This window comes from Oncorhynchus tshawytscha, linkage group LG12 (genome assembly GCF_018296145.1).
Source record: "Oncorhynchus tshawytscha isolate Ot180627B linkage group LG12, Otsh_v2.0, whole genome shotgun sequence".
Lineage (NCBI taxonomy): Eukaryota > Metazoa > Chordata > Actinopteri > Salmoniformes > Salmonidae > Oncorhynchus > Oncorhynchus tshawytscha.
The window spans coordinates 51,762,640-51,776,018 of record NC_056440.1 but is presented as its reverse complement, the minus strand read 5'-3'; the positions used below and the strand labels follow the sequence as shown (position 1 = coordinate 51,776,018).

The 13,379-nt window shown below is 44.1% G+C and overlaps 1 protein-coding gene and 1 non-coding gene across 3 annotated transcripts in view; both read left to right on the top strand.

Annotated features, from left to right (window-relative positions):
• The window catches only part of LOC112263456 (bifunctional glutamate/proline--tRNA ligase), a 56,166-nt gene extending 44,798 nt beyond the window's left edge, over positions 1 to 11,368 (top strand). For both annotated transcript variants that reach the window (XM_024439705.2, XM_024439706.2), the window contains 7 exons: positions 14 to 169; positions 4,557 to 4,754; positions 4,920 to 5,093; positions 5,509 to 5,669; positions 7,064 to 7,142; positions 7,492 to 7,556; positions 9,339 to 11,368. In XM_024439705.2, the coding sequence (XP_024295473.1) occupies positions 14 to 169; positions 4,557 to 4,754; positions 4,920 to 5,093; positions 5,509 to 5,669; positions 7,064 to 7,142; positions 7,492 to 7,556; positions 9,339 to 9,489 (984 nt within the window). In that variant the 3' untranslated portion in view covers positions 9,490 to 11,368. The remainder of the gene's footprint in view (positions 1 to 13; positions 170 to 4,556; positions 4,755 to 4,919; positions 5,094 to 5,508; positions 5,670 to 7,063; positions 7,143 to 7,491; positions 7,557 to 9,338) is intronic.
• LOC112264272 lies at positions 5,218 to 5,352 on the top strand. The gene has a single exon (XR_002955616.1). It is a non-coding gene; the product is annotated as a small nucleolar RNA SNORA5 (small nucleolar RNA).
• Positions 11,369 to 13,379: the final 2,011 nt, after the last annotated feature.

Genomic DNA, 13,379 nt, shown 5'->3' with positions numbered 1-13,379 from the left:
TGCGTGTGTCCAGGTGTTACAGATCCTGGACCTGTATGCGCGGGTGTACGAGGAGCTCATGGCCATCCCCGTGGTAAAGGGCAGGAAGACTGAGAAGGAGAAGTTTGCCGGAGGCGACTACACTACCACCGTGGAGGCCTTCATCTCTGCCAGTGGCAGAGCCATCCAGGTACTCTTGAGGTTTGCACACATCGCACTGAATATGGATCTAGCGTTCGTATGCCGATCGTTCAGCGTAGTGGTTTTTAAGGATAAACCACTGTAGACTTCTGACTCACAATTTTTTACTCGATTCTACATGTAAAATCGGTGCGCACTTTTGCAAATTACGTTCAGAGGTGTACGAATAACAATACGCTAGAGCCCTTTGACGCCTGATGTCCACCAGATGCATATGCGTTTTGTTTTGCCGAATGTCTTACCTGCATTTTCCGTACTTGATGCACATAATGGCATCAGAGGAGATGACTGCCGTTTTACCGTCTCCAAACCAATTGTGATATTGTGGGTTTTTTTTCGTATCATTTGTAACTTATTTTGTACATAATGTTTCTGCCACCCTCTCTTATGACCGAAAAGAGCTTCTGGATATCAAAAGTGACACATCGTACGCAAAGGATTTATTATAGACACCGGACAAGGCCCAAATCCCTGTCATTCACATGAAGAAGAGACTGAGATGTAGGTTGGGGTGTCTTGTAAGAATCCGATGGCGAGTGGGTAACCCACCTCTACCATCAGTCCAATTGGCCAACGTGCAATTATTGGATAATAAACTGGATGAGCTTCGATGAAGACTATCCTACCAATGGGACATTAAAAACTGTAAAATCTTAGTCGTGGCTGAACAACGACATGGACAACATACAGCTGCGGTAACACAAGGGGTGACGGCCTGTGTCTAGTTGTCAATAACAGCTGGTGCATGAAATCTAATATTAATTAAGTCTCAAGGTTTTGCTCGCCTGAGGTAGTCTCGTGATAAGCTGTAGACCACACTATTTACCAATAGTTTATCTACTATTTACCATAACAAACTGTCACGAGAATTTTCAATCCCAATGATGATAACTGACAATCAATAGCTCTGACCAATCCCCGAGATCTGTAAGACCATGGGTTTAATAATAATTAGTCAAAGACTCAGCTTATGCAAAAAGAGTACAGTTTATTCAGAGAACATTCTAAAGTCCATTATACAAAGACATCCATTCTATAGCTGTGCACATACTTCCACACAAACAGTAGGTATCCTATGCACATACTTCCACACAAACAGTAGGTGAGTTTTATCTCTATAGTTCACCACGGTGTATCACTGCCCAGCCGACAGTTCCATTCCCCCGAGATTAGGGAAACCTTGAAGTACTCCCTATGCTCTCATAAATTCCTCAGAGGCCTAGCCAGGTCGGTAGAAACAGTTTTAATTGTTCTTCGGTATTTTCCTAGGCACCCACATACAAGTTCAAATCCTAAGCAACACCTTGCTCAGACAGTCTGTGTTTTTCCACTATACAGATACATTGTTTAACCTAATTCTGACTAAAACTACACACATCAGATTAGAATTTTATGATTCTAATCAATTTCATACAGTTAAGGTTTCAGAGTGTAATTATTTTATCATTATCTTTCAACATATATGTTATTTAATCACAAACCTATGCTGGCACTAAGACCACACTCAACGAGCTGTATAAGGCAATAAACAAGAGAATTCTCATCCAGAAGTGGCACTCCTAGTGGCCGGGTACTTTAATACAGGCAAATTTTAAATCAGTTTCACCTCATTTCTACCAGCATGTTACATGTGCAGCCAGGGGGAAAAAAGACCACCTTTACTCCACACAGAGACGTGTACAAAGCTCTCCCTCACCCTCCATTTGGCAAATCTGACCATAACTCTATCCTCCTTACTTGTGCTTACAAGCAAAAACTAAAGCAGGAGGTAACAGTGACTCACTCAATACGGAAGTGGTCAGATGCTAAACTACAGGACTGTTTTGCTAGCACAGACTGGAATATGTTCCTGGGATTCTTCCGATGGCATTGAGGAGTACACCACATCTGTCATTGGCTTCATCAATAAGTGCATCGACAACGTCGTCCCCACAGTGACTGTACGTACATACCCCAACCAGAAGCCATGGATTACAGTCAACATCCACACTGAGATAGAAAGTAGAGCTGACACTTTTAAAGAGTGGGACTCTAACCCAGACACTATTTATTTCACCTTTATTTAACCAAGAGTCTAGCTGAGAACAAGTTCTCATTTACAACTGCGACTTGGCCAAGATTAAGCGAAGCAGTGCGACACATGGAATAAACAGTCTATATACAGTGTGTGCATATGAGGTTAGATAAAGGAGGTAAGGCAAAGAATAGGCCGTAGTGGTGCAATAATTACAATATAGTAATTAAACCCTGGAGTGATAGATGTGCAGAAGATGAATGTGCAAGTAGAGATAATGGGGTGCAAAGGAGCAAAATAAATAACAGTATGGGGATAAGGTAGTTGGATGGGCTATGTACAGGTGCAGGCATCTGTAAACTGCTCTGACATCTGGTGCTTATAGTTAGTGAGGGAGATATGGGTCTCCAGCTTCAGTGATTTTTGCAGTTCATTCCAGTCATTGGCAGCAGAGACCTGGAAGGAAAGGCAGCCAAAGAGGAGTTGGCTTTGGGGTTGACCAGTGAAATATACCTGCTGGAGCGCGTGCTACGGGTGGGTGCTGCTATGGTGATCAGTGAGCTGAGATAAGGCAGGGCTTTACCTAGCAAACACTTATAGATGACCTGGAGCCAGTGGGTCTGGTGACGAATATGAAGCGAGGGCCAGCCAATGAGAGCATACAGGTCGCAGTGGTGGGTAGTATATGTGGCTTTGGTGACAAAACGGATGGCACTGTGATAGACTGCATCCAATTTGCTGAGTGGAGTGTTGGAGGGTATTTTATAGATGACATCGCCAAAGTCGAGGATCGGTAGGATAGTCAGTTTTACAAGGGTATGTTTGGCAGCATGAAGGATGGTTTGTTGTGAAATAGGAAACCGATTCTAGATCTAATTTTGGATTGGAGATGCTTAATTTGAGTGAGTTTTTTGGGAGAGTTTACAGTCTAACCAGACACCTAGGTATTTGTAGTTGTCCACATATTCTAAGTCAGAACCGTCCAGAATAGTGATGCTGGATGGACGGGCAGGTGCGGGCAGCGATCGGTTGAAGAGCATGCATTTAGTTTTACTTGCATTAAGAGCAGTTGGAGGCCACGGAAGGAGAGTTGTATGGCATCGATGCTCGTCTGGAGGGTAGTTAACAGTGTCCAACGAAGGGCCAGAAGTATACAGAATGGTATTGTCTGCATAGAGGTGGATCAGAGAATCACCATAGACCCTGTGGTCCAAGAACACAAAGGAAACCTGCCTAAATGCATTCTGACCCATACCACTTTTGTCTGTAGCCATGAATGCTTTAAAAGGCTGGTAATGGCTCACATCAACACCATTATCCCAGAAACCCTAGGCCCACTCCAATTTGCATACCACCCCAACAGACCAACAGATGACGCAATCTCTATTGCACTCCGCGCTGACCTGGACAAAAGGAACAGCTACGTGAAAATGCTATTCATTGACTGCAGCTCAGCGTTCAACACCACAGTGCCCTCAAAGCTCATCATTTGCTAAGGACCCTGGGACTAAACACCTCCCTCTGCAACTGGATCCTGGACTTCCTAACTGGCTGCCCCCATGTAGTAAGGTTAGGTAACAACACATCCGCCACGCTGATCCTCAACATGGGGGCCCCTCCTGTACGTCCCCTCTTGTACTCCCTGTTCACCCATGACTGCATGGCCAGGCACGACTCCAACACCATCATTAAGTTTGCAGACGACACAACAGTGGTAGGCCTCATCACCGACAACGATGAGACAGCCTATAGGGAGGAGGTCCGAGATCTGGCAGTGTGGTGTCAGGATAACAACATCTCCCTCAACCTGATCAAGACAAAGGAGATGATAGTGGACTACAGGAAAAGGAGTGCCAAGCATGCCCCCATTCTCATTGACAGGGCTGTAGTTGAGTAGGTGGAGAGGTTCTAGTTCCTTGGTGTCCACATCACCAACTAACTGTCATGGTCCAAACAGTCTTATTTACAAAGCTGGAGCCTTCCACATGAGTGCTTACACCTATCAAGTTTATTCAGACATGTAGAGACCAAAGGGGGAAAATATCTAGGAGCAGACTAAAGGAGTCAACAAGTACTTAGCAGTCGAACTAAAGCACACAGTGGAGAAACATCTCTTAGGCATGCCTTTTTACAGATCTGGGTTCAAATGTAATTTCAAATACTTTAGTTGTGCTTGACTGACCTTACCTGTTGCAATGAACATGTATAGAAAAGTCCCCAAAGTGCAAACCCCACCCACCTGGCACTCCAGGTAGGCTAAAGGAAAAAATGTATATTTGAAAGATTTTATACCGTAATTTAACCCAGGCCTGCTTTTTAACAATAAGAAAACAACCAAGCTAAATGTTTCTCTTCCTCTCAGGGCGCCACGTCCCATCACTTGGGACAGAACTTCTCCCGGATGTTTGAGATTGTGTTCGAGGACCCCAAGAAGCCAGGTGAAAAGCAGCTGGCATATCAGAACTCGTGGGGCATCACCACCCGCACCATCGGCGTACTCACCATGGTCCACGGTGACAACATGGGCCTGGTGCTGCCCCCCAAAGTCGCATGTCTCCAGGTACGTTTTTTTATTTTACCAGGAAATTCTTATTTACAATGATGGAAAAAGGTCAATCATTTAGATTTGTAAAACAACCCTTATAAGCATGAGTCAAGTAGTAAATTCAGTGTCAATTCGAATTGATTTAACTCTGCATCTTTTCCTGCTCCTCTTCTCACCCAGGTGATCATCATCCCATGTGGTATCACGGCCTCCCTGCCCGAGGCTGAGAAAGAGGTTCTCTTGGCCCAGTGCTCCAAGTACCTGGCTCGGCTGCAGAGGGGAGAGATCCGAGTCAAGGCAGACCTCAGAGAAAACTACTCCCCTGGCTGGAAGTTCAACCACTGGGAGCTCAAGGTAAAACCATAACTCCTGGCCATGTTTGGGTCACTTTGTAAGAGCGTGGCTCTAGCAACGCCAGGGTCGTGGGTTCGATTCCCACTGGGGTCGTACACAAAAAAAAAATCCCCTTTTAGGGGTTTGTAGCCTTGTCATTCAGTGCTTCCTTTACATTGGACTGCACTGGCCGAAATGACTGCCACCGTGAACCTGTAGTCCATGGACCTCCTGTCCCATCTCCATGGATTCTGTGGATATATTTGTACTACTGACAATTAGATGATTTCAGGGATGAACTTCTCATCAGTCCAATATTAAGTGTCTAATCAAAGGGAAAGGTCTCACTCTTTCTGTCTCTTTTTCTCTCTTTCTCATTCCCTCTTGTTCTCTCTCTCTCACTCTCTCACTCTCTCACTCTCTCCATCCCTCTAAGGGTGTGCCCATTCGTCTGGAAGTGGGTCCTAAGGACCTGAAGCAGGGTCAGTGTGTGGCCGTGAGGAGAGACACAGGGGAGAAGATCACCCTACCCGAGGCCGACACAGAGAGGAGGCTCACACAGCTACTGGAGGACATCCAGACCAACCTCTTCAAGAGGTAGAATGCATGTACATTCACACACTCATACAAGTGTGTAAACACACACTTGAGGAAATCAAGGCCAACCTCTAGGTAACACACACACAGTATAAGAATTATCAGCATATACACATGCTTCATACACATACAGTTGAAGTTGGAAGTTTACATACACTTAGGTTGGAGTCATTAAAACTAGTTTTTTCAACCACTCCACACATTTCTTGTTAACAAACTATAGTTTTGGCAAGTCGGTTAGGACATCTACTTTGCATGACACAATTCATTTTTCCAACAATTGTTTACAGACAGATTAATTCACTGTATCACAATTCCAGTGGGTCAGAAGTTGTCTGTGCCTTTAAACAGCTTGGAAAATTCCAGAAAATTATGTCATGGCTTTAGAAGCTTCTGATAGGCTAATTGACATCATTTGAGTCAATTGGAGGTGTACCTGTGGATGTATTTCAAGGCCTACCTTCAAACTCAGTGCCTCTTTGCTTGACATCATGGGAAAATCAAAAGAAATCAGCCAAGACTTCAGGGGGGAAAAATTGTAGACCAAGTCTGGTTCATCCTTGGGAGCAATTTCCAAACGCCTGAAGGTACCACGTTCATCTGTACAAACAATACTTCGCAAGTATAAACACCATGGGACCACGCAGCTGTCATACCGCTCAGGAAGGAGACGTGTTCTGTTTCCTAGAGATGAACGTACTTTGGTGTGAAAAGTGGAAATCCATCCCAGAACAACAGCAAATGACCTTGTGAAGATGCCTTTTCAGCAATGCCTTTTCCAGCATGATGGAGCACCTTGCCATAAGGCAAAAGTGATAACTAATTGGCTCGGGGAACAAAACATCGATATTTTGGGTCCATGGCCAGGAAACTCCCCAGACCTTAATCCCATTGAGAACTTGTGGTCAATCCTAAAGAGGCGCGTGGACAAACAAAACCCCACAAATTAATCCAAGCATTGATTATGCAAGAATGGGCTGCCGTCAGTTAGAATGTGGCCCAGAAGTTATAATTGACAGCATGCCAGGGTGGATTGCAGAGGTCTTGAAAAAGGGTCAACACTGCAAATATTGACTCTGCATCAACTTCATGTAATTGTCAATAAAAGCCTTTGACACTTATGAAATGCCTGTAATTATACTTCAGTATTTCATAGTAACTTCTGACAAAATATCTAAAGACACTGAAGCAAGCAAACTTTGTGGAAATTAATATTTGTGTCATTCTCAACTTTTGGCCACGACTGTACATGCTCTCTGTTTTGCGTTCTTTCTGTGCGTCTCTCTCGGTCTCTGTGTGTATCTCTCTCAGCTACTGCACTGGGGCTAATGTACACCACACACACGTGTGACCTGTCAAATCCTGGACTAATATCAAATGTTTCTGTGTCGCAGGGCATCAGACGACTTGAACAAGCACATGGTAGTAGCAGACTCTATGGAACAGTTCCAGAAAGACCTGGACCAGGGCAGGGTGAGTTACACTGTTTATATGTTGAACCTACATCAGAGATGAAGTCTTCATGGCCTCTGTGTGCTACAGCGGTTACAGCCGCTCACCCCGAAACACATGTCAGCCACAGTCTTCATAGGTTTGTATCTGGCCCACTGCCCTTTGAATCACCCTTCCCTGTATATCACACTGTACTCTCTTCAATTAAGCTAAAGAAAACTGACAGGAGTAACAAAGAAATATATAAAGTATTTTTTGGGAAGTGGGGCAGTCCCACTCCTGACATTTTTCTTCACTTCTGGCTGGCTTAACTAATACAAACACACTGACCGTTTTTATTTATTTTTATTTTTGGGGGGGATGTCCACAGATTGTCCAGATCCCCTTCTGTGGAGAAATCGAGTGTGAAGACTGGATCAAGAAGACCACTGCCAAGTACGTATCACTCAAGTATCTCTCAATGACCGTGATGCATATATATGTACATTGGGGAAAACAAATATTTGATACACTGCTGATTTTGCAGGTTTTCCTACTTAAAGCATGTAGAGGTCTGTAATTTTTTATCATAGGTACACTTCAACTGTGAGAGACAAATGTAAAACAAAAACCCAGAAAATCACATTGTATGATTTTTAAGAAATTAATTTGCATTTTATTGCATGACATAAGTATTTGATACATCAGAAAAGCAGAACTTAATATTTGGTACAGAAACCTTTGTTTGCAATTACAGAGATCATACGTTTCCTGTAGTTCTTGACCAGGTTTGCACACACTGCAGCAGGGATCTTTTCCCACTCCTCCATACAGACCTTCTCCAGATCCTTCATGTTTCGGGGCTGTCGCTGGGCAATATGGACTTTTAGCTCCCTCCAAAGATTTTCTATTGGGTTCAGGTCTAGAGACTGGCTAGGCCACTCCAGGACCTTGAAGCTTCTTACAGAGCCACTCCTTAGTTGCCCTGGCTGTGTGTTTCGGGTCGTTGTCATGCTGGAAGACCCAGCCACGACCCATCTTCAATGCTCTTACTGAGGGAAGGAGGTTGTTGGCCAAGATCTCGTGATACATGGCCCCATCCCTCCTCCCCTCAATATGGTGCAGTCGTCCTGTCCCTTTTTCAGAAAAGCATCCCCAAAGAATGTTTCCACCTCCATGCTTCACGGTTGGGATGGTGTTCTTGGGGTTGTACTCATCCTTCTTCCTCCAAACACGGCGAGTGGAGTTTAGACCAAAAAGCTCTATTTTTGTCTCATCAGACCACATGACCTTCTCCCATTCCTCCTCTGGATCATCCAGATGGTCATTGGCAAACTTCAGACGGGCCTGGACATGCGCTGGCTTGAGCAGGGGGACCTTGCGTGCGCTGCAGGATTTTAATCCATGACGGCGTAGTGTGTTACTAATGGTTTTCTTTGAGACTGTGGTCCCAGCTCTCTTCAGGTCATTGACCAGGTCATTGACCAGGTCCTGCCGTGTAGTTCTGGACTGATCCCTCACCATGATCATTGATGCCCCACGAGGTGAGATCTTGCATGGAGCCCCAGACTGAGGGTGATTGACCGTCATCTTGAACTACTTCCATTTTCTAATAATTGCGCCAACAGCTGTTGCCTTCTCACCAAGCTGCTTGCCTATTGTCCTGTTGCCCATCCCAGCCTTGTGCAGGTCTACAATTTTATCCCTGATGTCCTTACACAGCTCTCTGGTCTTGGCCATTGTGGAGAGGTTGGAGTCTGTTTGATTGAGTGTGTGGACAGGTAACGAGTTCAAACAGGTGCAGTTAATACAGGTAATGATTGGAGAACAGGAGGGCTTCTTAAAGAAAAACTAACAGGTCTGTGAGAGCTGGAATTCTTACTGGTTGGTAGGTGATCAAATACTTATGTCATGCAATAAAATGCAAATTAATTACTTAAAAATCATACAATGGGATTTTCTGGATTTTTGTTTTAGATTCTGTTTCTCACAGTTGAAGTGTACCTATGATAAAAAAATTACAGACCTCTACATGCTTTGTAAATAGGAAACACTGCCGATTTTGCAGGTTATCATACACTTGTTCTCCCCGCTGTACATGTGTATGACAAGTCTTGCAATTCTTTATAATCGCATCAATATGCATTATCGTCTCTTAGTGAAGTGTTAGCAAATGTAGAATGAAGCTCAATACATCTGTCAACTCCCTATCCTGTCTCTTTGTCCCCCCCTCTCCAGGGACCAGGATCTGGAGCCCGGTGCCCCCTCCATGGGTGCAAAGAGCCTGTGTATCCCCTTCAAGCCCCTCAAGCCCCTGCAGCCGGGCCAGATGTGTGTCAGCGGCAAGGAGGCCGCCCAGTACTACACTCTGTTTGGCCGTAGCTACTAAATACACACCTGAAGGGTGTATCTCAATCGTCTGAAATGGCTTCCTCTCCTCGTCACTTCTCCTTTGTCTGGGAAATGTGAAGAACAAGATTGCTGAAAACCAAGAAATTCTCTGGGTGTTTCCCCCTATCATGCTCTTTTGAATGAGCAGAGATGAAGTCACTTCAGACTATTGAGATATACCGAGTCAACACCCCATAGTGTGTTCCCTTTCTTTCAGCCCTTAACCATGTTGCAAGGGTGGCCCAACCCCTTGAAAGTGACTAAAGAAAGGCACTCTCCGTAATCAACTTATCTTCCCACTTGCCCCAAATGTAACAAAAAAAAGCATGTTTTTTACCCGGTGACAGTCTTGTCCCTTTCTCCCTCCCACCCTAACTTATCTCAGGACCTTTTACAGGTATAAAAGATGTCCTTGTACTCAGGCAAGATGTTTTAGTACCTCCCCACTAACTGAACTGACATTGACCCCTCTCTGTCATAGCAATTGGGGGTGGTGAGGGTTGTTTCCTGGAGGTTTTCGACACGTTATTCCGGTGTACCAACTCATAGGACTACTCATAGATCCTATTAAATTACTAGAGGGGCTATGTCATAAACAGCCCTCAAAGCTCCAGAATGTGGTTAAAATAGCAGCCATAGAAGCAGTAACGAGGTCAATGGATCTCAACCAAAACAATGGAAATGTGTAGAGAAAAGATCCCAACTCTTCTCATTGCCCCCCAGCAAAATGTTCCTACTTTTATACGAACGGGGGGTAGCATTTAGCAGTTACTACTTCTAAACCTGAAAAGGAACTACTTCTAAATGTTATGCAGCGTAAACATCCGAAAATATCCAAATCTGCCTTTTAGTAACCACATTGTGGGCCTGCTACAATACATCAATAATGAGGGATTTGATGAATATCCACTTTGTTCGATCAGATTTGAATGTGCACCAATCCGACGTCCTTTTTATCCCCCACGGTCTGCGTTCCATTGACCTCTTTACCCCATCTATATTGGTCAGGGAGAAATCCAAACCAGTCTAATTGAAATTGATGGCAGTAGAGGCATAATCCTGATTTTTCTTATGCAGGAAAATAAAAGTAAGGCATTTGATTTCAGAAATTGTGTATTAGAATTGTGAACTTAAAATATTGTAATATAATTATAAGTATAGTTTTTATACGGGTTTATTGTGAATGCTGTGTATAAATAGCCTCTAAAACAGGGCTGTCCAAATATTCCTGGAGAGCCACCCTCCTGTAGGTTTTTGCTCCAACCCCAGTTGTAACTAAAAGGATTCAGCTTATCAACCAGCTAATTATTTGAATCCGTTGCGCGAGATTAGGGTTGGAGTGAACCTACTGGACATAGCGCTCCGGAAACATGGTTGGCGAGCCCTGCTCTATAATATATATGGAAAAAGACCATAAATGTCTGCATTTTTGTTTTCTTGGAAAGCTGTGAGTGTTATTATATGATACAATGTCAATACTTGTTGCATTTACAACTTTTTTTTAAGTACTATCATCAACTGATTTGAGACATGCTGTGTATTGACAGCATTGTTTGAATGGAATGTTGTCATATTGGCAGTTAATTTGAAAAATGTATTGAATCATTCCTCTGAAGCTGGCTAGCTAACAAACATACAGTGCAGATACATTCTTCAAATGTATTATTTTACACTATCACAGCACTGGCGAACCATGGTTGACCACCTCCCTGACCAAAATGGCTGACCTTTGTTCCACCATAAGAAGGTTCATGTCCATTCTAGCATCCTAATTCTATTGGAATATGTACTATGGCATACCTGTACTGTAATCGCTGATTTACTCCAACTCATGCAATTGTAGAACTTGTCTATAATAATAAAGGGAATTTCCACTGTATAGTTTCAGGTGATTTCTGTTTTGGGGAGATGCGTTATCTTTTGAGTGCTTCTTTATCTGTAAATTATGGTCACTTTATATGAAAATGTGTGGATTCTTGTCCAAACAGGTGCACATCATTGTTCTATGGTCAGTGTGGAAAAGTGAAACTCCACTTTCCCAGAGATCATGTAAAATGGCGCTGGAAGAAATGGCAGCAGTTTTACGGGCGCCCAACCAATTGTGCTATTGTTTTTTTTTCGCAACTTATTTTGTACATTTCTACAACCATATCTTACTGTGAAAAAGAGCTGGATATTAGGACAGCGATTACTCACCTCGGATTAGCCAAAGACTTTTCTATAACGAGGACTTTTCTATAACACCCCACAAGGCCGACATCCCCGCTATTTGCATGAGGAAGCGACGCAGGTTCAGAGGACAAAGAGCCGGATGCCTGGTCAGGACCCGGAGAAGGCGACTGGGAAAGCTGCCTTTACCGTCAATACTACTCGCCAACGTGCAATCATTGGACAATAAATTAGACGAGGCACGATCACAAATATCCTACCAACGGGACATCAAAAACTGTAATATCTTATGTTTCACGGAATCGTGGCTGAATGACGACATGGATATTCAGCTAGCAGGATAGACGCTGCACCGGCAAGCTAGAACAGCACACTCCGGTAAAGACAAGGGGGGGGCGGTCTGTGCATATTTGTAAACAGCTGGTGCATGAAATCTAAGGAAGGTTCTAGATTTTGCTCGCCTGAAGTTGAGTATATTGTGATAAATTGCAGGCCACACTACTTGCCTAGAGTTTTTTTTTTTTTATATTCAGACTTTTCGTGGTTGTTTATTTACCACCAAAGACTGATGCTGGCACTAAGACCGCACTGTCAGCTGTATAAGGAAATACGCAAACAGAAAACCACTTACCCAGAGGCGGTGCTCCTAGTGGCCGGAGACTTTAATGCAGTGAAACTTAAGTCAGTTCTACCAAATTTCTATCAATATGTTAAATGTTCAACCAGCGGGAAAAGAATTCTAGATCACCTGTACTCCACACACAGAGGCGCGTACAAAGCTCTCCCTCGCCCTCCATTTGGTAAATCCGACCACAACTCTATCCTCCTGACTCCTGCTTACAAGAAAAATTAAAGCAGGAAGCACCAGCGACTCGGTCTATAAAAAAAGTGGTCAGATGAAGCAGATGCTAAACTACAATACTGTTTTGTTATTACAAACTGGAACATGTTCTGGGATTCTTCCGATGGCATTGAGGAGTACACCACATCAGTCACTGGCTTTATCAATAAGTGCATCGAGGACGTCGTCCCCACAGCGACTGTACGTACATACCCCAACTAGAAGCCATGGATTACAGGCAACATTCGCACTGAGCTAAAGGGTAGAGCTGCCGCTTTCAAGGTGCGGGACTCTAACTCGGAAGCTTACAAGAAATCTTGCTATGCCCTGCGACGAACCATCAAACAGGCAAAGCATCAATACAGGGCTAAGATTGAATCGTACACCTGCTCTGACGCTCGTCTTATGTGGCAGGGCTTGCAAACTATTACAGACGACAAAGGGAAGCACAGCTGCGAGCTGCCCAGGGACACAAGCCTACCAGACGAGCTAAATCACTTCTATGCTCGCTTCGAGGCAAGCAACACTGAGGCACGCATGAGAGCATCATCTCTTCCAGATGACTGTGATCACGCTCTCCGTAGCCGACGTGAGTAAGACCTTTAAACAGGTCAACATATGGAAGGCTGCCGGGCCAGACGGATTACCAGGACGTGTGCTCCGGGCATGTGCTGACCAACTGGCACGTGTCTTCACTGACATTTTCAACATGTCCCTGATTGAGTCTGTAATACCAACATGTTTCAAGCAGACCACCATAGTCCCTGTGCCCAAGAACACAAAGGCAACCTGCCTAAATGACTACAGACTCATAGCACTCACGTCCGTAGCCATGAAGTGCTTTGAAAGGCTGGTAATTGCTCACAACACCACCATTA